The sequence below is a fragment of the Hylaeus volcanicus genome, chromosome 4 (genome assembly GCF_026283585.1).
Source record: "Hylaeus volcanicus isolate JK05 chromosome 4, UHH_iyHylVolc1.0_haploid, whole genome shotgun sequence".
NCBI lineage: Eukaryota > Metazoa > Arthropoda > Insecta > Hymenoptera > Colletidae > Hylaeus > Hylaeus volcanicus.
In genome coordinates, this window is record NC_071979.1 from 8,952,149 (window position 1) to 8,978,785 (window position 26,637).

Genomic DNA, 26,637 nt, shown 5'->3' on the forward strand with positions numbered 1-26,637 from the left:
ATAAAGACAAATTTATGCTAAAGAGCATTCGTAGTGTCTCGGAATAAACACGGGTTAATTAAATAATGCACGTGTTAGAGCTCGTGCAACTTGTTGCACTTAATTTGCATCAGGATGTAAACGCAGATAAGGAGTCTCGTTATCACAGGGAAAAGCTTTTCAGATTACTTCACTGCTTTAGTTCACGCCACAGATGTGTATTTCAACGTTTAAAGGTAAATAGGTTATTTTCGTTTCTAATAATTACTCATTTATACATTCCTTTTTATTGATTTTTATTCGTTTCATTTTTATGAATTTTTGAGGTTTAATTGTAAGTCTGCGCTATCATAACTGCAAATATTAATTCAAGAAAAATTGTGATAACACGATAAACGTGATAATTCTAATCGTTTATTATTTTTTCCTTACATTATGAGCAGTCCGATAGTATGAAAAACTCAATATTTGACTTATGCTCGACCACATTCTGAAAACCGTTATTTGAAGATAATATTAATTACACTAATTAAAGTAAACATTGCCACTGAACGTGACCATGATATTATTTCATTTAATAACAGGATAATGGACTGTAAACGTGGATGCAATTGAATTATCATGACATAATTTCAATTTGTAATACGATAATAAGATGCAAATAATATAATTACATCACTCGAATTAAAGCAAATAATGTTATCGGTAATTACCATAAAATTGTTTCAGTTAATAGTAGGATAATGGACTGTAAATAATTATAATGCTACACAACCAATTAAACAGCAGAAAAGGATGAGACGAGGTTTAAAAGTAATTATATAAATGGCTTGCTCTCGGTCCGAGAAGTTGATCTATAAATCTTCATTGAAGCTTCGATAGTCGAACCAAAGTTTGGCAAGCTTAATTTCTCCTACGTGGAAAAGTAGTTTGGAAGTTTTCATCGGGGAGAAGATTGAGTGCAGGACGTCGTTACTGCTTTGTCCACAGAAGTCCTAGCCATTTGGACCAATCGAAGGTCTCCAACTAGTTCCAAACGATAATAAAATGACATCTCCAAAGCAATTGTACAGAGTAGATAAAAAGCAACAAAGGGACCATTCTTTCTTCTCACCCTTGAGAATTTAACGATATTTGTAAGGTGTGCTTTCATTACGTTCTGGAAACACCATCTTTTAGATCGTGTGGTTAGTATTTATTAAAATTTGTATATTTCGAAACTAAATAAATTTTAGAATGACAGAGTTTCAAAGTATAGAATTTCTTCTCACTTTTCAATTTTTTTAAATAATCAATAGACCAGAAACACAAATATATACAAAACATTCGAAAAAAAAAACAGAAAATGCTTCCATTTAAAATTGAAAACCACGAAGGATAGCTTCAACCAATCCTATCAAATAACCAACAGATCACTAACACAAATATAAACGAAACGCTTTACAAAAAATCCAGAAAAAGTTTTCCTTTGAAATTGAAAAATACGGTCTAACGCAATCCCCAGAAACAGAAAATAATGTTTAATACTTTTGCCTGATAATGTACCAACGTGTTCGAACTCGGTAGAAAACAATCATAGAATTGATGACCGAAATATTTCTGGCCAGGAGAGTCCGTGGAGGAACGTCGAACATCGTCGAATTGTTAATTAAGCGCCCCACTCGATGTCCCCTCTCGAAATCTCGAGCGAGAAAACGCGAGCGAATCGATCTTCATTATCCATCCGATGCACTTCCATGGCTGGAGGTTCGCATTGTTTCGTCAGCTCGCTCGTCTCACGCTCGTTACCCCGTTTCGCAAAGAAACGAAACGCGAAGGATAATGATCCTCGTCGCTAGAAACGAGTCTGTAACTCACAATCCCTTTCTCTGGATTACTTTGTTCCATTGAACGCAGTCACTGGGAGTTTAAAGCTGAATCTACTTTATATAACAAAACACTGTTACGCAAGACATTTTTTATGATAAATTTCATGGACAAAAGGCTTTTACAATTTGCTACCGAATTATACTTTTGTATTTCAGGCAAGTTTGTAGGGCACGTTGCGTTCCATTGTTAAGATTTACAGGATTATACTGAAAACAAGGTATCGTTTATGGAGCAGGTAGTAACAATAGGGCTGATATGCTGGGAAAGACATATTATTGTTATTGGATGGATCAGAAATCTTTGTTTTAGGAAGGTTATATACTTTAGCCAAGACTGGGGTGTAAAATTGGGAACAACTTATTTAGAAATATAATAGTTGATGAAGAAGGATGCGTGCATTCGAGGGGATATTTCGTTGGTGAAACAGTGCATACTGTCGGTGAAACAGTGTATTTTGGTTTACCATCAGAGCTTCTTGTGTTACCAACATCATGCTCTACTTTACCGAAAGGATTTCTCTGTTATCGACAATAAGTTCTGTTTTAACAACAATGCACTATGTTTTGCCGACAGAATATCCCTGCTGGCCACTAGGAAAACTGATGTATTCAACAAAATGAAAGTTTAATAAAGAACTTATGGGAATGTCGAGCTGGCTTTGATAACTGATAAGTTTATCGAACAGGATAGAAAAAATTGCAGATTCGAGAATCAGAAATCTTTTTATTACTTATAAAGTAATCGCTTGATACATCCTTCTAATCAGAAGTTTACTCGTACAAGTTACATAGACTCAGAAAATAGCGAGAAGTAATTGGAGAAGTCATTGCAATTATACGCTCGTTCCTGTAATGACGTTGGTTCGAATCCCTGTCTGGTACCAAATACTTGCATTTGGCAAAGTTATGCTCAAATAAAACGCAATGAGTTAATCTCTTCAGGAATCAATTGTCATATTTAAAATGAACAAAAATTTAAACTGATTCGATGTTACTATGTGATACCATTGAAATATTGAATTATGAGTATTTAGTTACAATTTTGGTGGATACTTTCATGCTGGTTTATTTAAAATATGTATGGTACTGGTACACATGCATTGCCTCTCAAAATTGTATTGCCTCTTCTTACACAAAAAATATATAACTGTTTCGCTAAAAATATTATATATAATATAATATCAATTATATTAAATAATATTCATATTAGATATGTATAACAAGGTAAATGTCTTTTTAATATAAAACAGTAAAGTTAAAGGTATTGTACCTAAACAATTTATAATACAATATTTTTGAAGAACAATATCCTTTCCCCATAAAATAGTGTATCTTTCAGTGAAACAAGTATACATACACAAATACCCTCGCTATCACACAAACCTACGATCTCTCTAATCACCCAGCAGCAGTGTACGTGCCAGTATCCCTGAAGAGGTTAATCAGGAAGTCAAACAGCAGCTCGTGAGCGTGCATGGATTCTAACGACCAGCGGAAAGCGGAGCTGTGGTCATTTTAGGAATCGAAGAGCCTGCACCAGGTTGCATCGATCAAATCTCGAGGAACTCTAACGTTCAGCGAAATCAATACGCGCCGAACAATTGTCGCGTCCTCGCCAAGTGCCTGTATTTGGCGAACGCAGAATAGAGCAGACCCAACTATCGCGTTAAACGAAATACGAACGAAATAAGCTCGTCTTACCGAGGGTGAAGTCAAACTATTCAGGTCGCCGTTCACAATACGCAGCCAGCGACAACAGTGGCCCTTTTGTCTCAAGCTCTACCGCAGTCGAAACAGACCGCCTGCAGTCTAAATTAGCGGCGCGCGGCTATTAGACCGAATGAAAACGGTGAGATCAATTAAATATTTCGATCGCTTAATAAATTAAATAAATTCGGTAGTCGACACCTTCAAACCTAGATCTACGCGTTGTTCAGAATTGCAGCTGTAGAAACTGTAGCATGACGGAAACTATATAAAATTTTTTCATTTTCGTACGCCTTCCATATTAAAGACTCTGCTGCTTCTATAATTAGGAGAACACAGTACTTCCATAAACAATTAACTCCTGGAATAGGAAAAAATTAATTCGTACGCTCAAGTGAACAACCCTGAACCGTTTCCACTCGGACGGTTCACTGGGTATGAGTGAAACGCTTCCACGAAGCTCCATTTCCAAGCTCGGCGGTCGAACTGCCAAGAGATTACGACGTCTCGACGCTTCCGCCAAATAAATGCGAAATTCCACGGAACGAGTGCCACTGTCGTCGACGAGGCGTCGCTGAACGCGAGACCGGAACAATATGGGTGGAGCAAAGTACCGCAAGGAGCTGCAAAGAATGCTCCTGGGTGAAGAAGAAATCCGCCTCTTCGACTGCAAAACTGCGTTTCCATAATAGCAATGCAATTAGCCGTTGGTAGACTGAGGATTTTAAGCATTTACGGTATAATATAACGCGGGAAAAATATGCTATACTATATTGAGTATGATTAGCATCGTTTCCTTACATTTCGTAAATTAACCCTTTCAAACCTGGCGTCCACAATTGAGGACACACGAAGAAAGACCAGTTTTCCTCGAAGATTACACTATTAGGGTTTATTTCTATTTTGTCCATATTAATTTTAGTCCAAGTTAGCCCTCAAAATTGAATTACATCAGTACGAGAAAAAAAATAATTCATGGGTGAAAGGGTTAATGTGATAATATTTTGTGAATTTTAATTTTAATTTAATTTTAATCACTCGCACCCCTACATGGTAAATGCATACAATCCACAATCTACTCGCTTCATATCACATAAAGTCCTCGTCGATATGAAGGATATAATCCTTTTCAAAAAATTCTGATCCCTAAATATAAATACCACCCAGAGTCACCCTCTTCAACTCTTCACAGATGGGCAAAATTTTACCCGAGTAAACATCAATTTATACCCAACTCCGATCGATCAGTTATTCGCGTAAGTTTCAATTTGTTCAACCTGAGATATAATTTCTAGTTCCACTTTTATTACTCAGATTATCATTCACTCTTGATCGAACAAATAACTGATCAATATTTGTGTTTTATTTCAATTTTGCCCAGCTTTGCTCCTTGATGTATAATCATGACGTTTAACGTGGATTTCGTCGTCGAAGCGAAGAGGAATGAAAAATAATCGCGCGGACAGACGAGGAAACGATGGGCGACGCGGCCTCGGGCCGAAAAAACGTCGTGATTGTCGCCAATTTATTGCTCTAAAACTTAAGATGAAACCCACGGACCGAGACCGCGTCCCTGAGAAAGGCAATACTGTGTTTCTTTTCCTCCCTTCGGGTAACTCTGCGCAATTCTTATGCTCACGCTCTCGTCGCGTTTGCTATCTCGCACTCACCTTTCGTCATCTCATCCTCATTCACGACTTATCTACTAGAACTAACGTCGCCTTTGCCTCGATGGGAAATTCCGTGGGAAACTTTGCCTGCTGTTTCTTCTGTTTCATTTTATTTTACACAGAATTTCCAAGAAACAATCGTGCTTTTAATTTAAGACAAAATTCATTTCCAAGTCGGAAGCTTGAAATTGTCCAGGTATCATCTTTTATAACGTCCTTATAATTCCTGATAAAATCAATGACCCATTGTGTATCTATTAAATTTTTATGTTTATATAGTCAAAAAATTGTTAAGAAATTCGCAAGAAGCTATGAAAGTAAGAACAAGGATAAATTTTAAATAAGATCACGGTTCCCTTTAGTTTCATACTATCCCTGGCGATAGAAGGTTCTAAAACTGAAACAGGCAAAGCTTCCACGAGCTTAACGATCCGATTCATTAAACTTTAACTGGCAAGGCTAATCTCTCCACGTCAAACTGCTTGTTCACTTTTCAACACGTTGGCTCCAACACCCACGAGATATCGTCGAGGGTCCTGATAATCCCACGATCTTAATGGTAAGTTCACAATCACTGTTCCTACAAACATGCATCGACAGTGTGTTAGGCCTATATCGAGCACGTTCTGGGGGTCATCGTTGACCCATGATCCATCAGCAATTGGGTTTTTTCACAAATACTCCAAAATGTTTATTTTGCAACGTGTTGGTTCAAACACTCACAGGATATCCTAATTCCAACTCCCCCTCAACTGTTTTAAAAAACATTCAAACACATAAGCAACGTGTCTGACACACATCAAACTTGCCATCAATAGTCGAATCCTCCAGTCCAGACCTAACATCCCATTTAATCCTGTTACTGAACCGTCTCGCGCAACTCCTGACGGATCACCCGATCGTGCCAGAATTTCGCAACGCAGTTGTCAGCCAACTTGTTAAAATGACGAACGTATCCCATCAGAAGATATCAATCATCGTTCTACGAATCGATCCTTGCCGGTTAAACGCGAACATCAGACCGTACGAGACCCACGAATCGCGGGGCACGCGAACTTAGCTCTCTAATTAGCATCGCGTACAACAATACTCGTTATCGCCGTACCGGAAAGTTCTCAGCCGAGACTTCCGAAGCATTCGCAGCTACGTCAGCCTTCCACTCGTCGGAAGTACTCGTTACTCGCGACCCGACGCCCGATCCTAAACTCGGCGCTAATTATCCCTTAAGGATTAACGCTAAACCGAGCGATAGGCACGCGGTTTTCTAATCGACCACGAAGAGGACATTCCTCGGAACGAAAGGGAAAGTATACGCAGGCTAATTAAGGTTGCCAGGCTTCGTTTAGGTAAGGACGCTCCATTTTCAGGTCTTATTTTTTTAGCCTTGGCCTTTCTTCGGGGTTGGATAGTATACAGGGCGAGGCAATGACTTGTTTTATCTTGAAATCTTGTAAAATAATGACTTTGAGAGAAATTATTTTGTACCACCTACGACTCTATTTTCAGGTTTTCTCGATTTCTATTTCTTGGCCATTCTTGATGATGCATTTGAGAGTTATAACAAAATTGTGATAAAGCTTTGGAGATTTTTATTTTGTAGAAATAACGAAAGTGGAGGATTTATACCTGACGTAGTTGGCAACCCTAATGATAGCCTATCCAGCCCGAAGGAAACTTTTCGGCTCGGGGACAGCTTGTTCGCCTTCCTCGCAATCCAGTTCTCCCTTAATTCGTGATACATTTGCGAACCGCAAAAGGCATTGATTTTCTTCTTTCATTTTTTTATTAAGTATTCGAAAAATTCGATAAATATTATAATATACGTATCTGACGTATAGATATATACAGTAGTGTTCGTACATTAGGCTGGGTCAATGTACAGAAGAATTTACGCTATACTCGATGACATCGATGCTTTGTTGTCGCGATACAGTGCTTCCAAACGATTCTCCTCGATAAGTACATTCATTTCACATTTTTGGAGAAATTAGAGTGACAAGTAAATTCTCAGAGATAAAATGATACGATACTCACAAAATAGTTCCTCTCTGTGTCGCCTTTGGCCATGCAGGAAGCTTCAAATTCAAAATTCGAAATTAATGGTTCCTGTTGGCAGTTAAACAAGTTACATTAAACGTATATTTATAGATTAGAAAACTTGTAAATTGTAATCCCATTTTATTGTTTGGACGTAATTTTCATGTACGTTAACTGCAAATTTCATTTTTCCATTACAAGAAGTGATATTTTGAATTTTTCACGTGATTGGTTTTGACAAGTAGAATTTGATTCTCCTACTTATTATTCGTATAAAAATAATGCCACTAATTCCTAAATCGTTCTCCCAATCGCTACTGTCGTTTATCAGTAGATACAAACGTTCGATGAAAATATCAGCGGAGATCCACAGAACGTTTGCAAGCCAGTGATAATATCAGTGCCAAGTACTATCGATGTTTCCCTTTCAAACACCCCGTGGCCAGTCAGCGAAACACTGTAACGCCACAACGTTGCGATACGACAAGGCAATCGTTTACTGATCGATCGACCTGAAAAGAAGAAACGGAAAAAAGTAGAAGAAAAGGGAGAACAGGGGTCGCGTCCATGATTGAATCCCGACAAAGGTTAAAAGCTAAGATTAGCTCTAGAAAGTTCAAAGGGAATCCCGAGTTTGGTCGCGTCCTGTTCCATTTCGCAAAACGAGTGGTCCAAGAAGATAGGGGGAGGAAATTAGAAAACATCGTCAACGTCCCGTACACGATGAAATTTACGAGATATAAGTATATGTCGTTATATTCGAATTCATTGTCTCGACTACGTTCAGTTTAGTTGCTTACGACGATAAATATATAGCTTTAGTAAAAATACACTTATACACTTACATATGAACAAACCGACCAACGACGCTATGGAGAATAAATTTCGTGGAAATTGGCGAGAAACGTTTCCAAAGTTGATCGATCGTAATTATTTCCGTTTGTATCAGATTGCGCACCAATAAGAGGATTACACAATTATTCGTAATTCGAATACAGGTACAGGGAGATCCCTCGAAATCGCATACAACTCGCGGAAAATTCCTCATAGGAATCACTCGAGTAACGATTATTCGTGTAACAATTTGCACAACCATCTTTTGTGTTGAGCTTTCAATTTTATTAATTGAAAACAAACAAGAGGAATAATATTTAAAAAAAATATCTTTTAACTTTTTCCATTCCTATGTCAACGACTAAAATACACTGAAATTAAAAGATCTGAACCACGAAGTGTTAAGTTTTCCAACAATTTTATCGTCATTACAGTGCAATTTTTCAATGCAATGAGATAAAATAGTTACGAAACCAACCTGCGTTACATTCAACACGTCCTCCGTGGAACCTGCACCACGCCAGATTTTATGGCAACAACTGACATCCAACACGAGCGTGTTGTACGAGCAGAGATGGGCAACGTTTTATTCGAATAATAAATAACAGGCAGAAACAGCAAAGAGCCATTTGTTCGTGACGTTTATTCGATCGCACCATTATTCAGGTACGCGTTTGTTCGAAACGAGGTACAATTTTATTCTGAAAATCAAATTTTTATATTCATTCAACTGGTAATGTATAGAAATTGTTTATCTGTTTACATATCAATTGATGAACTAATGTTTCGATCAAATCTCAACGTATAAAAAGTGTGAGTTACTTGACGCTGTCATCATTAAGAGAGTATCCTTAAATCGGAGGAAAAATCCGACCTTATATCGAGGTCTTACTCCGTTTCGCCCATATCCACGTACAACTCGTTCGATAATCCCCCACAATCGACGTTAAACCTCCCAAAACACCTATCAACGACAGCTGTGCAAATTATTGCTGAAAAATCGTTACCCAAGTCTCGTTCCAAGTCTTCGCCTCACAGGGTGCTGCAACCACGACGAACGATACCGAATAATCGCGGACTCGAGGATTTAGGGGTCTCTCGGGGATCGAATGTTTCTGGAACAGTTCAAACTAACACGGGGAAACAAACGTTGGCCAGGGAGTCTCGTGTCGAACCAAGGAAAAAGACGGAAAAGCAAATTAAATCAAAACGAAACGTGTTCAACTAATGTTCAAGTCTTTAATTGCTCCGGCTTCTCGTTCTGGTCTCTAAAAATCGGTTGCGACGTTCATTGGACGAATAACATCGCTCGCGACCGGGCGTTTCGTTAAATAGGGACATTAAATACAACGGAGGTGTTTATTCGTCGAATGAACATCGCGACACCCAGGTGAATTACAAAGGCGTTACCATTAATACTCTCTACATATAAAAAATAATCAGAACAACGGTATCTTACACTCGAAGGCATCTCTAAATCGTTTTCGTTTGTTTTTCTTTTTTTTTTTTTTCATTTTACTTCCGCCATCGTCATCGAATACCTGTACTCTACGGATGTATCTATTTATACATACACGTACGATTACTTCGTCGCTAAACCTCTCTATCAGGCTAACGATCCTTAAAAATATCAGTAATTACAAGAGGATTAGAGACACACGAGGAAGAGAGACGGGCGGGAACTTCTCAATCCGCTCGATTCGATTTCTCCCACATTTTCATCTTAATAGTTTCGTAAATATTTGAAACTGTCTCCTCGTTGACGATACTTTAGGGTGAATTCGAAGATTAGAAAGTCACACGTTCGAGAAGAATTATATAGCTGTACAATTGTTGACACTTTCAGAGATTACTTGAGATACTTATGATTCTTAAATGATAAAGATAAAGTAACTAGTAAACGTGTAATTGTACGTCTCCATTTCCATATGTTCACTTTACTAATTCTAAAAAGAATTCGCGTATTTTTTAGCCTAATTATAATTAATACTATCCTAACTTCTGTATTCGATAGAAGAAGTATTTAAACAAAGTAAAGTGAATATTTAATCAAATAAATTCACATCATAACCATCACAGTGGATTTCTTTCTTTAAGAAATCGATCATTTTGCAGGCAACATTCGCAGAAGGCTTGATTAAATTCTAATATTAAAATTTACACGTTTACTAATCACTATATCGCCACTAATGATTAGTTTAAGAGGACAGTCTCGAAAAATCACAGAAAAGAGATTCCAACGACAGCGAGCGCTTAAAAATAAGAAACTCGTCCCCCGACACGCTTGAACATCGTTATTTAAATTATTTACATCGCTAAAAATCGAATCGATTATTAAAGTAGACGTTCGCGCGTGTCCAATGAGGACAACTTACCTCGTAGACGTCTACAGGTATATTATCGTGACTCCGTACTTTTTCAGAATAATTCTCTTGCCCGCAGGACGAATACTTAGAAGGGTACTATACGTACATTATACAATATAATAATTCGACAGTAAAATTAGAGTAGTCTAAGTGTAATTAACAGTATCATAATAGTGACGATAGACCGTCCTTTAAGAGCTAATTGGTGTTCGTACGTTGATCCCCTTTTTCATTTTGGTACCGAGTAAGATAATTTTCTCTTTCTCCATTTTTTTTTTTTTATCACGTTTCGCTCTCAATTTTTCACACTTTCGCTCTTTCATTCGAACGCGCTGCTTCCGTGGTTTCTTTCTCCTCGTCCTCATCGATCTCAATTGGTTAACCCTTTGACTGTGAAAGGGGTATATATCCGTCCTCGAAAATTAGGCTCAGACCAGGGCATATACATTTGTCCACAAAAATTGGATGAAATTTTTAAATTTAACAATTTTTAAGAAACATCGCCTTATAGAGAATGATAAGACGAAACTTTCTTTATGTTTACGCTTTATTCATCGAATGTTTAGTTTCAAAAATAACAATGAAACACTTAAAATTCCATAGAATTTCCAGCAAAAATTGACCCGAAGTCAAAGGATTAACGCAGAAATGAGTTAACGTACCTACGAGATGAACATGACTGCTTGGTATCTTGGGGGCGGTGGGATCGCTGCTTTGGCAATCGATATTTTTGCGACGCTACCACGGTGATATTCATAGCGTTGGAAAGTGTGTTGATCAAATTTGAATTCTAATCTAACCCTCTATTGCGTGGGATTTAATTTTATTTTTGGAGAAAAAATTATCTTTTGGTCGGTTGTATATTCGTTAATTAATTCAGTGTTTCTCACCTTAATAAATAATTAACTCTAAATAAGTTAAATAAGACGATCTCGCGCTCAAATGCTACAAAATTTCCTCCAATTCCTCCAACAGAGGGTTAGTATAATTGGAAAAAATGCGGAAGATCGATTGTCACGATGGAGACATTAGTAATAAAATTTCGAACGATGAATATTCTTTTTGTCTTACTTTTTGCATTTTGTTTTGCTTCCGTTTCGTGTCTCCGTGTATGTACCTGTGCCTGTGTGTGTTTATGTGTCCAAGCAGTGTAAAGAAGTTCGACGAGCGTTCACGGACAAGAAAAATAGTATCGTGAAGAAACTTCTTGCACCTTACAGAGAATAAATATATAACCAGTATTAACCGTACGTAGAAAATATATGTATATGTATAATATATGTATATGTAACGCGACACTTATAGAAAAAGATATGTATCCGATGCAACGAGATATCCTAGAACAAGCGGGGAGAATTCAACGGGTGGGTAGAAATACATTGGATGCCAGCAGAGTCGGATAGAACTTATTGCAACTCGATTCGTTCAACGAAGAAACACGTGCACGATCGATTCTCAGCTCTTCGAGCCACTCGAGTCGTCATTCGAATGAAACTTTACGCTTCGACCCCTTGCAGACAACCATTTTTGGGGCGAAGACTCCACATTAATTAGGAGCAAAGAAAAAAAGGATTGTTTTAAAGAAATTTTATCTCACATAACAATTAATTGTGGAATATCAATGTTTTTATATATAAAGATGTTATTCTACATGATCTCATGCCAAACGAAATATTAATATTATTAAATGAAATAGTAGAATATATTCTACATACATTATGTCTATCATTATGTGTAAAAACATTGATATTCCCCAATTATTTGTTGCGCGAAATAAAAATTCTTTAAAACAATCTGTTTTCCTAGCAATAGTACTATAACAACCCCATTAAGCGTCTGCATCATCTGCAAAGGGTTAACGATACCGTCTACCCAACGAATAACGCACTACGTTCGAAGAATAAATCCTAACTCTAACAATCGTCGAATTCGAACAATAGTAACTGGAATAAAAGCTAACATTCTGTCCAACTCCCTGAATACTACTGAACTTCGTTTTTCCTTTCTCCCAGAAAAAAAAAATATATATATATATATATTTTTTTTTTGCCAAAGAAATCTTCACCTTTATATATATATATTTGCCAAAGAAATCTTCACCTTTATATATATATGGTTGGCGCCATCGCACCAACTTCTGGCGTGGCTGAATCTTTGCTTCTAGAGACATCAGCTCTTGTGGAATTCAAATAAATGTTGAATGCAATAATTCAACGGTAATTGCTAAGACAATCTATCAAATAGAGAAAGGTGAAGATTTCTTTGGCAAATATTTCATTGCAGCCAAGTAAAGTTTTGTTGGCAGCTTTAAACCTTGATTATCAAAATTATGATTGTTCACAAATAGATTGTTTAAGTATGATAAGCAATACTCTTTTCTTTTCGGCTACGGGTGCAGAGAAACTGGCATGACGGGCGTAGCCTAAACAAAAAACTCCTCCTGGTCCTTGAGGACCAAGTGTAACACGTTAACGTATTGTTAACACTCGTTGAAAGCGATCACGAGATTTTCGATGAGAAAAAAAAGGATTTGTCTTTTCTGGAGAGCACCTGGTAGAATAACGCATTACCCTAAATTGTCGAAGAAGAATATCGATTTATCACGTGTTGCGACTTACGCGAGATCTCTGATAAAATACGCGCGATTTAAGCGGCGAACTTGGATCGTCGAACGGCTTAGGTTTCATCTGGATTCCATCGACGACAGATTCACCTAGGGTCGGCTCAGGCCCACCCAATTACGATCGGAGGTCAAAGGGCATTCTCCATTTCTTCCGTTGTCAGCTGAAACTGCTCTTGACCTAGATCACCGAACAACGCCGATTTAACGATCCGCCGAAAGGGCAACAACGCCGAAAGCGACTTTAATTTAACGGAATCTCGCTTGATCCCGCGATTCAATGAAACCCTCGATCGGGTCCTTGAATTGAATTGAAAGGGTCGCGCGGAAAAGTTTTCCATCCGAATTCTTACGGGCAAATGGACTTTCCCCCTCCGCGGATTTAAGTATCTTCTATTGGAAACTTTCCGAGTGGATTTGAAATTTCTTTGGTCCCGACCCCAGAAAGCCTTATGTATTATGCAAAGGGAATATTGTGTTTACTATAAATACAATTAAAGAAACCAATATTTGTATGTTTCAGAGGTGTATCATAAATTGTTCTACTGTGTTTTATTTTATCGCATAGTATATGAGGCTTTCAAATTGAACATTGTATGGAAATAAAATTGAATAATATCTCTCTCTGACCTCTGATTAAAATTGAGACCAATAGGAATCGAAGCAGTTTCGATTAAGGGTGGATGCCACCTCTTGTTACATTTAAAAAATCTAAATAAAAATTATTTTAGCACGATGACGGTTCCTTGAAGAGGAAGAGCTCGCGCTGGATTTTTTTTGCGACCGTATATGCAAAGTTCGCTATATTCATCCATGTGGAATTTCTTTCATAATGTCAGCCGATTTGAAAAAAAGACCAAAACACTCACTATATAAATATGCTGCGAGGTCACGGTCCTCCGCTTGCAGAGCAAGATCACGAGGCGTGTGGCCGTTGCGGTCCGCAATGGTTAAAGTAGCACCGCCTGCTACCAACATGCAGCAAATGGAACGACGCTTATATTGAGCCGCTTTGTGCAAAGCGGTCTGACCTCTGCAATTAGAAAAAAGAAAATTCTCTTTTTATTTCATTGCCTGTTTACACGCCAAGAATACACGTGTCCTTTGACCGACATTTATGCCACGTCGTAAACAAACTTTGACCCACGCCTACGAGCACTGATTGCTTTTCGTTTTTGTTTTTGTTTTTGTTTTTAACAATGTAGGCGTTTTTGAAACAGGATGCTTTGTCGTGGATATAATGAAAATGCAAAATAAAGGATTCACTTGGCATTAAATTCGAGGAACTTGAGAAGTGTATTGAATTTACGAGTGTTTTCGTTTTAATTTAATTTGAATTGTTTAATCACTGCGCTTGGGGGATGTTTGGGTATTTATTTAAGTATGCAAATATGAAAAATGAAATACATGTGATATTTGTGAGAAAAGGTAGTTTGATTCGAATTTTAAATCGATGGTTGTGTGAGTGTGAATATGTGAGTGTAAATATTTCGTTTATTAATCGTTGTACCGATCGTGATTGGAAATGAAAAAAAAAACTAACAAAAAATGTAAGAAAATAACAGCTGGTTTAATTAAAAAAAAAATATGACAGCCATCATGGTACAAATAAATTGAGTACATCTAAATTCAATTGATATCATTGATATTTCCAATTAACTTCGTTAATATGAATATTAACAGTTTGGTAAAAATATGATTCTTCATTTTTAGTAAATAATTTAGTTTGAATTTTCTATAGATTAATTTTTCTTTATTATTAATAACATATTTTAATAAAATAGAAACTTACTTGTCGTTGTCAATCATATTGAGGATGGTCGATGGCGCGCAAGCAATGAGATACCTGACGATGTCCCTGTGACCGTGCCTCGCTGCCAAATGAAGAGCAGTTTGACCAGTGGCGTCGATAGACAAAAGTGAATATCCTTTCCCGTGGAGATCCTTTATAGCCTGAAAATCGCCAATCTTCGCCGCTTTCAAGATGCTGTCGCTGGTTTTTTCAAGTAATCCCGTGCTAAAGGTGTGGACTTCAGAACTCAGACCGAAAAGCCTATCTCGTGGACTGCAACAAGTTAACATCCATCCGTTTTGCACGTTCTAGTTTCGAATGGCGTTAATCTCGCCCAATGAAGTCTCTCGCTTCAAATGGAAATCAGGTACGCTGCCATTCAAGCTTGGCGCACCGTTTGATCTTTAAGACTAACGAACCTTCGTCCAATCATAAACGTATTGCTTGGAATATTATTTGGATTGTGTTTTTATTTATTAATTTAATTATTATTCGATAAATAATAATTAAATATTTCTGCGAGTCTATTAGAATGTCCCACTTCTATAAAGATGGTGGAATGCGCCAAACTTGTGGACATTATCGTACAGGGTTGGAAAATACCTACCTAATGAAGGTGAATGGTGCCCGATGTTGCGACTGAGCAACAGCCGTCGCAGAGATCGATTTCGAGGAACTACTTTGCTTTACAGGGGCTCCAGTTACTATGTTCTCGTTAACCGAGACTCTTTCCCCGTTCCTTGCATTATTCGTTTCGCTATGAGGTGTGCTTCTGCTCATCGATCCCTGAGATTTGGCGGAGTCCTGAGTCTTCGGCGCTGCGTTCTCCGGTACCGTAATTGGTTGCGCCTTCGGCTCATCTTTAACTGGTTCTTTTTTAGCTGGTTCTTCTCTGACCGGGTCTTCTGTCATGGCTGCGTTTGTCTTTGGTCGTTCTTCGCTATATTACACGTTCTTTCTATTAATCTAATGATACGATTCCATTACCATTACATTATCATGGACACACAGACGAATGTGTGAAGGGATTAAACGCTGGAGCCAAGGTGTTATTATCGCAGTGCGTGTGTAACTATGCGTAATAATTTCATAGCTACGATCAACGTTTTGTTAGTACATGCAGAAGTACGGACAGACGTTACTATCGCATAGAAACAAAGACTAAAATTGGTATTAACTATAACATGTCAGTTTACTGTCGACGTTTACGAAACGTATTACTTTGTTACTTAAGGAGGTTTCCTCGTGCCTTGGAGGGATGAATAATATTTGAGAATTTTCTATTCTTTGTTTAATTTCTTGACATTGCTTTGTAGGAATGTTGCTTTTGTCTGAATTAAAAAAAAAATTAGGAACTCCAAATTTGGCAAAATGGTGACTAAATTGTACAAGTTTTCACTAATCATTTTGCCACTGTACTTTCCAGACTCTACGCTTCAAGGAAACGCAGAAAATTCTTTCAGCAGACACAAGGCAACCCCTTCGAAAGGAATAGAATTTACACAGAGGAGAATACAACCACGATGAAACTAAATATAAATGAATGAAGAACGAATCTCAAGTGTGACGTTAAAGTACCTGGGCGACGATTGAACTGGTTTCGTTTCTTGGTTTGGAGAAAGCTTTCCCTCGGGTTCGCCAGATGATTGATTGGCCGCTGTCTCGTCAAGAACGTACACCGCGTCCACGGCGACATCCGTGACGTAATGGAGCTGCTCCTGAGCCCTGTCGATCCTGAAGAATCGCTCCGCGGTGCACGCTGGAACAGAGGATCCCGAATGGTAGCGTGATCGAATTGTAATCGCTGGCAGCTCGCTGGGAGACTATACAGGGACACTAACAGTCGAGGAAGCAACAAGTGTCCATGTTGTAGTCCTTCGCCAGGATCTTCCTTAGCGACTCCAGATCCGTGGTGGCGTCGAGATCGAGCGGATCCGCTATCCACGTCGTCGCGGACTTCTTCAGCATGTCTTTGTCGTGATGATACCTTTCGTAGTCGGGCATCTTTATCTTCATCACTGGCAATTTCAATCTCTCCAACTGAACAACGTCGCGGTGCGACTTGCCGGCGTTCCTTCGTTTCGCCAACATGGTAGCCTTGTTCAACAGTTTCATCTCGATGATGGATGGCAACAGGCGACAGGCTTCACCGTCGACCTGGAGTGAGAATTATGACCGTTGGGGTTAAATACAGCCTTCGTGGACAGTTGTATGTATTAGTGTAACTCTGGAATTATTTCTGAGGTTGTTTGGGGCCCATCTTGAACTTAATTACAGACTTAAATTAAATGAATTTATTGTAATGTATTTGTAATATTAAATTGTCTGTAGCATTAAATGAGTTTAGAATCATTTTATAATAAACATTAGAGTATCTGTAAAGAATATTGGTGTTTTTGCTTCCGATATATACAACCATAGAAAGAGTAGGAAATGTACGAAGGATCTTGTAATTAATTTAATCGACAATTTTACTAGTTGATAATTCATAAAGAAAATTGAACATTTTTTTTAAGAAAGAGTGTCAGATACAGTCAGAGTCATTTTGATTTAATTATTATAGATGTAATATATTATACGTATTATAATGTATGCCATATTACTTTATACTTGAAATGGTAAATTCCTGAAGCTTGGTCTAGTGCCATAATCATTAAAGTATCATTAAATACGTGGATCCTGAGGCAGCCTTAAAGAAGGGATTATGAAGGAACATGATTCGTTTCGCTCGTCGTCCTAGTTTCTGAACTTAATTTCATAACGACCGCTGTATGCTGGTACCTTAACTGCCTGTGCTTTAACAGAAATCTTAACTGATTACAATTTCCACGAGACATTAAGGTTGGTAAATTTTGAAAACTTTCCTCTGCTCAACTTAAATTAACTTAAACAATCAAAATTAATTAAGACGTCTTACCGTTGTCTTTCAAGTTTTTGAAAGCGAAGATAATTTTATTAATCTATTATTTTAAACTTTGAAAAATTTGTATCGAGTATCGTCTACGTCATTTAGCTTACTTATTTTTATTAAAGTCTTTCAATCGATTACAACAATTATTTACACTACATCGTCCTAAACTACAAGTTAAAGAACCGTTTTATTGGTCGATGAATGGCAAAACATAGATCCCTTATCTTTCGTAATAAAAATACAGAAAAATATGTAAAAATACTACTTTCCACGGGTGAACACGCCAAATAGAAAATATTCTACGAAATGAACAAACCTGCATTGGAATGGTCCTCGTGGTAACTAGCTTGGCCGTGCTGCATTGAGCTATGCAGGTGCCATGTCCACCTGCTTGAAGGAGTGGCAGCTGGTAGGTAGTTAAACCAACCACCTCGATCAGTCCATCCTCCGTCGATGGTTCCTTGGTTCCACTCGCAGCACCCCAAGGATGCGTACCACCACCGTACGAGGCGATGTTCAAGAAGACTATGGCGTGAACACGATGCTCCTTCAATTTCGGCGTCATGTCCTGGCCATCGCAATCCAACGTTACGAATTCCGAGAGGTCCTTCCATTTTCGTCTAACGAGATCCTTGCCGCCCATCTGACCGTAATACATCTTGTTTCGCAGTCGCGAGTTGAACCTTTCTGGATGCGCCTCTGCAATCCAACGAGATCCTCCTCTTTCATTCCATTTTCTTTCGAGGGAATTTCATTTTGCTCTCTAATACAATCAATTTGGTGAATGTATTTTTTGAATGCATTAGCGCGAAGTATTTTTTTTTTTTATTTTTTTTTATTTTGAAGCTGAGACTACGAGAAGCCGAATGATACAGATTTATTTGTGTATGGGAAATTAGGGAAGTGTGATGGTAAGAGAATGAGAAATGAAACGAAACGCACAGTTTGCTTTGATTTGTTTTTTTTTTTCATGGCATGTTTTTCATTATTGTGAATGTTTATTACTTTTTATTGGGTTATATGTAAGAAAGGATTCGAATTTTGTTTCGAAATCCTTGCTGAAGTGTACCCCATAGAGCTTACATTAAAGAATGACATCTATGCCAGCAGTAAGGAATTTTCAAAGATCCCTAGACAAATTGTTAAGAATTTGTATGCCCTTTTCGAACAAAATTTTAACCCTGTAGAAATTCTCACGAGTATTCGTGTGACAATCAACGCGTTAAGAAGTATTCTGACAATTCTAACAATTCAGTTCTGACAACCCGATTTCACGAAAAATATCACATACTCTTCGGCAAAGCCACCCTTTGAGCACTGGTGCAGCAACAATTAACTATTAACCGTAGCACACCGAGTCGCACGTCGAGAACGATTTAGAGAGATGTCTGCGGCTGACACTAACCTCGGGCCTCGTGAAATTCGAGGGCGATGTAAGCATCCACGCCCAGGGAGAAGTAATTATTAACGACATTCAGAGGTAGACTCTCTTTGCCCTTGCCGTTGTCCTCGTCGCCCTGGGCATCGGGATTCCTCTCGACGACCAGCTGCCATCTGTCCAGTAGCGTGGTGTCGCTTTCTCCTATATTCGACAGAATCTTTCCGATTGGCTCGTCTGTGTAACCACCTCCCCATCCCAAAGCTCTTGCCAAATCGTTTCCAGTGCCAAGGGGAAGGACACCGACTGCCGGAGGCGGAGAGGCGCCGATCTGATCCAGGATTGACAGCACCCAACCGACGGTACCGTCACCACCACACGCGAGAACTCGAAGATTAGGAACTGACTTGAATAATTCCAGGCTGCAAGAAGAGGAATTTTATTTTTATTTGCGTACACGTCAGCTGAATTATGAATATTTGTTTGGCAGAGGATCGTAGATCATCAATCGTCATGAATAGATTTTGCTGTCAAAACATACAATGAACGTTTGATAACCTTAATAAATTATGATTTCGATACTAACGACTGAAATAAATATAAAGGACGCTCAATAAATATCGATTTATTACGAAATAAAATAATTTTTTGGAAAAAAAATTTAACCGACTTCCAAAAAGGTGCTGTGAAGAGTACGGCGTAATCGGTGAACCGACATTTAAAAAAAAAAACATGGCGAATTGAGTAACCTCCTCCTTTTCGAAGTCGGTTAAAAAGAACGTTCAATGTATAATCAGATGATTTGTTACGATACAAGAGATAAATTGATTAATGAGGCAAAATATCCGAGCACCGTTGCCTGTACTCGATTGCAACACCATTCGTCGACTCCTGTTTACGTCTTCATGAATGCAAATGAACGAAATGCTCGAACTTCGAAATAAACTCCTTGAGAAAGTTTCATTAATACCATAGCGACAACTGTTCACCTTTATTCAGCTACTTCCTGGCTACGAGCCAGCTCGTGGAACTTTAATTAAACCTCTCGTTCGTTTATCATATTTTCCAATATCCCGACCCCCGTTCGCCTAATCCATTCAGCCAATTCATTTTCATCGCAATTTCCATTCAATAAACCTGATTCTTTGCTAAAACTTGGGCTCGAAATTCTTTTTAAATTGGTGAATTTTAGATTCAATAAAACATCTCATCTGTTGCTGTTTCTATAAACTAACCAAGAATTAAAATTTTCCAATAAAAAAAGCATGAGGAGTCTGTCATTGTAACAATGAAAAATTCAATAATTCCATAGACCAACTGCCAAACATTTGCTACAATAATGCATTACGACAACTAGGGACCACTGTTCCAGCTAATCCCCAAACTCACCCCATTTTGGGTCCACCCTGCGTCAGATCGAAGACCTGTCTCGGGTTCAAGAGCCACTGGAATTTCTGCAGCAGCTTCGCCCCTTGATTACCGCCCGATTTTGGGTTGATGAACACCAACACCGGCTTCACGGAAGGGGTCGGTATCGGTTTCACCACCCACAGCTTTCCGTGGTCTTTATCCTGCTCCTTGTCCTTGTCCTTGTCCTTCGACTTCTTCCTCTCGCCAGACTTCTTCTTGCGCGGGGATTTCCTTAGGCTGCTCTTGAAGCTACCCTTCCGTGGCAGCTTGACGATCCAAGATGGTGGCACGATTATGGACGAGTGACAACCCAGCTCGCAGTTCTCGCCGATCTTCTGAACATTGAAACATGCTTCTTTGTTGTGAAAGGCTGCCTTGCACCAGCTGCAGCTCACGGCGACGATCTCTTTGGAGGTGAAGCTCAGCTTCGATTGGAACGATTTCCCGCAATTACCACATTTCCCCTTTTGCGAACGCCGATGGACCCAGTGGTGGTGCGTGTTCGTCTGCTCGCGATACTGTCGGACACCCACGTCGCGGAAGCTCGATTTACAGGCGAAATTGAGACTGGTCGCGCACACCGCGTGTGCCACCACCCGACAGGCGGCGCATTTCATCCGTGGCCCATGTTTCTGCAAATATAACACAGATTTTTCGGGGTTAAGATAGTTTGTAAGTGATGAAGAAGACTTTGGTGTTTGGAGCGAAGGATAGAAATCGGTTTGTTCTGGTTTGAAACAAGAAATACAAATTAATTTGTTGTGTTTTGGAGTAAGAAATAGGAATCAGTTTGTTGCGATTCGAAGGAAGGAATAGAAATCAAAACCATACCATTTAATCAATCATGGAAACACAGGAAAAATCTCACATGGCAATATCAATGAATAAAATTATTAAAACTAATCCCAAAAAATTGTGTTCCTCAGTTATTTATTCCGTGAAATAAAAATGATCCGAAACAATTTTTGTCCTATCCAAGCGCACGACAACAGGTCTTAATTTAAATAACGATAGCGCATGTACTGCGATGCTGTTATCGGCATGCAACAACGCGTCGTTTAACTCCGTTAACAATTTTTCTCGTACATTATTGGTTACAGTGCACTTAATGCACTCTCTAAATTTCATGTCATAAAGTGCAAGTATGCAGTTCTACACAATTATACGATTATTCAATTACTACACGACGTTCCAGCATCCTGAACACTTTGCGGACAACCGCGGTGTCCAATTTTGTCGTCTGGCTAGCAACGCAGAAACACCGGCTCGTTGAATTATGTATTGCATACTAAGATAAATTTAGCGCCAGAAACGGTGCCCAGGGTGTACGCGGTACAAACATTGTCTAAATATATTCGATGGGCGGGAGCACTTGTATCGCTCCACGCGTTTGTACTCGTAAAAGCGCGATTATTTATTTACCGAGCACCTGTGCGAGCAACTCGAGTGTATGCAAATAAAGAACCGAAATATCCCTTTGTTGGAAAGCTCCTTGATGATCCTCTGGTAGAAACAAATAGAATAACAGAGTCATACGGATGGATATTTTGAGTAATTAGTTAATTGTATTGATTCATTTGTTGATCGGGACAAGCATTTTATTTGATGTATTTTATTCGTAACTGAGTTTAGATTAAATTGCAGTGAAAATTTGGGGGTTGAAAATATTTTTTAGAGAATATCGGTATGGAAAGCTTCTCGATGATTCTCGTGATAAAATGATCGTTGATCAAATTGTCGATGGCAAGTCTAAATTAAACTACTTCAGGAGGAAACGGTAGCTATCCCAAACATCTCGTTACTCTTTAAAAATTTCATCGAAAGGTACCCCAAGCGTCTGGGCGTAAATTTAAGAACTAGGTGAAGAGAAATCCTCAAAGACACATCCTCGAAATTCTATCAACCGTACCAGGTGTTGAGAAACAAATCAGCTTCCTCTATTTCGTGAAATCGTTCGCCTGAGCGACGCCTGAACGATCGATGCACGTTTCAGTCGACTCAGGTAGGCATATATAAACTGCGACGGCTGAATAATATCGGAAGGGAAAAGCTTTCTTTGAGAGGAACAGAAACGACGAAGAAGAGGTTCGACGAGGGTCTGTCGACCAGCCTTGACCCTCTAGAAACCGCCTCGCTCCTCTACTCGACCGCGTTTCTCACTGAAATCGTCACAATTTTAGAGCGCACCCTCTCCACTTATGCAGCTATTGCTGCGAGGAATAGTTTGTTTGACCTCTCTGACCGTTTATCGCTTTGATCACAGACAATGGGAACCGATGAAGCCTTTAAATCGTTTGAAACCATTCGCTGAACCAGCTGCCACGGTTTACACGTGTATCGTCGGTTTCGAGAATTCGATGAAACTCCGTGTCGCGTATTTTTCTATCTTTACTGGTTTCAATCTTTCGCAGTGTGTTCGTACGTGTGTTTGAACAGTGTGCACAAATTCTGACAGGTTTTCCGCAAGATAAACCTTTTATATAAAATGGCTTTCGGTTGTGGCAATAAACCCGTGAATAGTTGAAATGAATTGACTTCCTGCGTGGGGAGATTTGTGTACTGTATTTTTCTGGCATACTTTTGGTATGGAGTACATGATTCAGGGGTGTTTGGATGTAAATAACACGAGGGTGAAGTGGTTGGTGAGTAAATGAAAAATTAATGGTAAGCTTGTGTTATATCTGGACTAAATTGAGCAGGGAATCGAGCTATTTATCAATAAATATATATGATTCCTAAATTGGGATATTTTTATACATACTTAATATATGTATATATTTTTAGGGAATGTCAGGTACTATTTTACGACGTCACCACTCCATTAAATTAATTACCTAAAAGATTGCTTAATCGCGTTTCAGACCGAGAGACATATCTCTGGCGTAATTTTGATCGATCATATAATTAAAGCGGGGAACGAGGTCTCAGCGTTCTTTTTTTTTATATCCTTTTCTTTTTTTACACGGTTAAATCCGATTTCGCGCAAGCTACGGGTTTTATATTGAACAGCCGTCACGTTAATAGGATTACGAGTATATTTGAGGATTTTTCATTCCCTGTTTCCCAGGTGGACGTCCACCCGACACTGGCATAGACTTTAATGGAATTTCTAAAAAGTAACGGAATGCCTGTGTAAACCATCCGCCGTTTTTGCCTAACAGTTTAGTCGGAAATAAAAATATTTAGAACGAGTATACACTCGAGTGTATACTTTGAGAATTTGACAAATGGAGCAAAGAAAGTTTTACGTCTTCTTATAAGAATATGCAAAACAGTTAAACCTCGCTACATTTGAGAGAAAAGGTATGATATTTTAATTCGATCGACTCCGCGTGCAGTTCATTCAATTTTGAAAAGCTTCAATTTATTCTTCATCCCGACTTTCCTGAGGATGAGGAATAAATGTTGAAAAAATATAAGCATACCTAAAGAATTATAACATTTTCAAGCACAAAACAATTAACTTATTCGAACATTAATAATAACAAAAGGCCACATATTTATTTTCTTCAGAAAAGCAATGGTTTAGTCTGCCATATTTCGCCGTCTCTTCAAACACGTATCGGCAAAACATTGCAGCGCTTGTCGAAGAGGTGCCACTGCAAGAAGCTATTATATATAAAATCCCCCGAGAACGATGTTCACGACGTGAGAAAAATCCGTCTCCTCCGCCATAAAGTGCGATTTCGCGATAGCAATGCTATGCGATACGAAATCCCGACCAATACCAAAATAACCTCCATTAGAAATTCTGATCGGTAAATCTGAATTCCGCCCCAGAGGTCCAGGGTTCCATTATAGACGGAGGTGACACGCTTCCCGGAAAATTATTCAATTTTAAAGCAATATTGGAAAGAACCGAATAGAATTTACAGGTGCAGCGACACTGGAACCGTAGGATTCCATTTGTTAAATCTGAAATCCGTTGAATCTGGGGTTTATTCGGCTTCCATACGGGCACGACCTTTCTTTATAGTGATGCGTAAAGTACAAAAGTGCAAAGTGTAAAGTGAGACTAGGTTTAGATTAGCAGAGACAACATCAAGGAGCCGTGGCTGGCACTAGTGGTCCGTAGAAGAACAAAGTATCCAGTATATAATTAGTTTTCAGAAAAATTCATTTTTACAAATTATGTATAACATCAGTATATTTTAAATTATCCTATTTGTAATTAAAATTATCCTATTTGTAATGTACTTACACACTGTGCGAAATGGGATTCTTAAACCCGTATAATCTAAAAACTGTAAAACTTTTATATCGTTCCTAATAACACAAAGGTATGTATTATAACCGTTGAATATTCAATTCTTTAGTGATATATTCCGAGAATGTTTCCACATTTTTATCGAGATATTTCTTTGCGTCACCCAAATTCCACGTCATCCGAATTCTGCGTTAGTCCACCATCTGCGTCACCAAATCCTGATTGATGCTGCGAGGCAATGCAATAAACCTTGTCCTGTCTTATAACGCCCACGCCTACTTCGAGATTCCTGAAAGGTCGAATTCCTACGAAAAGGAGACTGAAAGTCTACATCCTTTACTGGCTCGTTTCTACAAGGATGATTCTACAATGTTGAAGTTTGCTCTAGAGTGCTATAATAGCTCTAAATGACTTATTTTAAGGTGTACTATTACTGCTTTCCAGAAGAGATTTGAGTATTCGTCAAAAACAAAAACGATCGTCAAATTCAACACGTAAAATTCTGTACTATTTGTCCTACACCTCTGGGCATCGCTTTCCATTAAATAAACAGAATCGCAGTAAAAAGAAATTACGCGCTATAGGGTTAACCACTTAACTGCCGCGCCCGAGTCAACTCATTGTCGATCAGAGGAACAGGTGAAACCATGCTTAGCGACTGTAGCGATGAACAGAAAAATAGAAGGAGAAACAAGGTACATATTTAGAGCAGATATTCTTACTTAAGTGTGTCCTTCGTAATCGTTTTCAAATATTAAAATTATAACTGCCCTATTTAGGAAGAATTTACAACGCAGAAAAGAATTGTCTACATTGATATATGTGTATTTCTTTTTCAAAGTGTCGCCAATCTCACTTCTTTAACGATATAATTTGCCTATTACAACAAACCACGTCCAGCAAGCACTTTTTGGCTAATTTTAATCGCGAATTTGTCCGTCCGGCGACAGAAAAAGCCTCCAAAAGGAGGGGGAACCCTTTGTTCCAGAAATAACGCGATCAGGATTGGACGTTCCAGGGGATTAAAAAGCCCCACGTTTCGCCAAACGCTCCGTTCCGCATTCGCGCAAACGAACAGAGGAGACGGAAGTTGCATCGCGGGACTACACACGAGTCAATTCAACCCGCTAATCGCTAAATCAATACTTTTAATTGCGTGTACGCGCCGAGTCGCGACGCATCGCGCGAACATTTCAAATTTAATCGCGCGTCGCGTCGTCTAGCGTCGATCCACGCCTTCCGGGCTTTGTAACTCTGGGCGTGCTCGAGACACGGGTCCTGGCTAAATGAGAATTACTTTGCAAATTTACTCATTTCGCCCGAGACGAAAGTGCGTGACTTTGCGTCGCCCCGATCAATCATCTCGAGGAGTTACGCCACCGACGCCAACGAAACACGGCAGGGTGTTTCCACGAATTTTTTCTAGCGAAACTGACCGCTCGATTGAAACGAATATTTTATGATGAATGAGAGGTAGACATTGGTCTTTGAGGAAATATTTTTCGTTTGGGCATTGGACTCGAGAGAACGAAATGGAGGTGATTTTATTAGGTCCGTGCGCGGAGAGTTCTAGAGTAAGTGGTCGCGAGTGTAGTATTTTAACACAGTTATTTAACACCGTTCCTTTAGTACACTTGAATACACGTTAGCTTACATTAATATATGCTGACGTAGAAAACCCTCTTGCAAGTTGTAAGCTCTATCTATTATACTACAGGTGAGTAAAATGACTATATCAGCGAAGGTGAGTCAAAGAGTAGAAAGAGTCGCGATGAACAGAAAACTTAAATGGAAAATTCAGCGGATGAACGGCTACCGATTCATCAAAGTCCCGAGGCATCGGTGGAATCAATCTTCG

At 38.8% G+C, this 26,637-nt stretch overlaps 1 protein-coding gene across 4 annotated transcripts in view; it reads right to left on the reverse strand.

Annotated features, from left to right (window-relative positions):
• Positions 1-4,912: 4,912 nt before the first annotated feature.
• The window catches only part of LOC128874966 (eye-specific diacylglycerol kinase), a 52,879-nt gene continuing 31,154 nt past the window's right edge, over positions 4,913-26,637 (reverse strand). Inside the window, exons 3-12 of one of the 4 annotated variants that reach the window (XR_008456720.1) lie at positions 20,552-21,204; positions 19,190-19,584; positions 18,101-18,483; positions 16,715-17,030; positions 16,452-16,632; positions 15,481-15,813; positions 14,874-15,146; positions 13,951-14,114; positions 13,080-13,262; positions 7,640-7,773 (exon numbers count right to left, since the gene is read on the reverse strand). Coding sequence is in view for 2 of the 4 variants with exons in the window: in XM_054120199.1 (XP_053976174.1) it covers positions 7,589-7,773; positions 13,951-14,114; positions 14,874-15,146; positions 15,481-15,813; positions 16,452-16,632; positions 16,715-17,030; positions 18,101-18,483; positions 19,190-19,584; positions 20,552-21,204 (2,883 nt within the window). In the remaining 2 variants the exon portion in view is untranslated. Of the gene's footprint in view, positions 7,774-9,314; positions 11,675-12,184; positions 13,263-13,950; positions 14,115-14,873; positions 15,147-15,480; positions 15,814-16,451; positions 16,633-16,714; positions 17,031-18,100; positions 18,484-19,189; positions 19,585-20,551; positions 21,205-26,637 lie in introns of those variants that run through there. The other 3 variants (XR_008456719.1, XM_054120199.1, XM_054120200.1) reach the window with 3 other exon arrangements.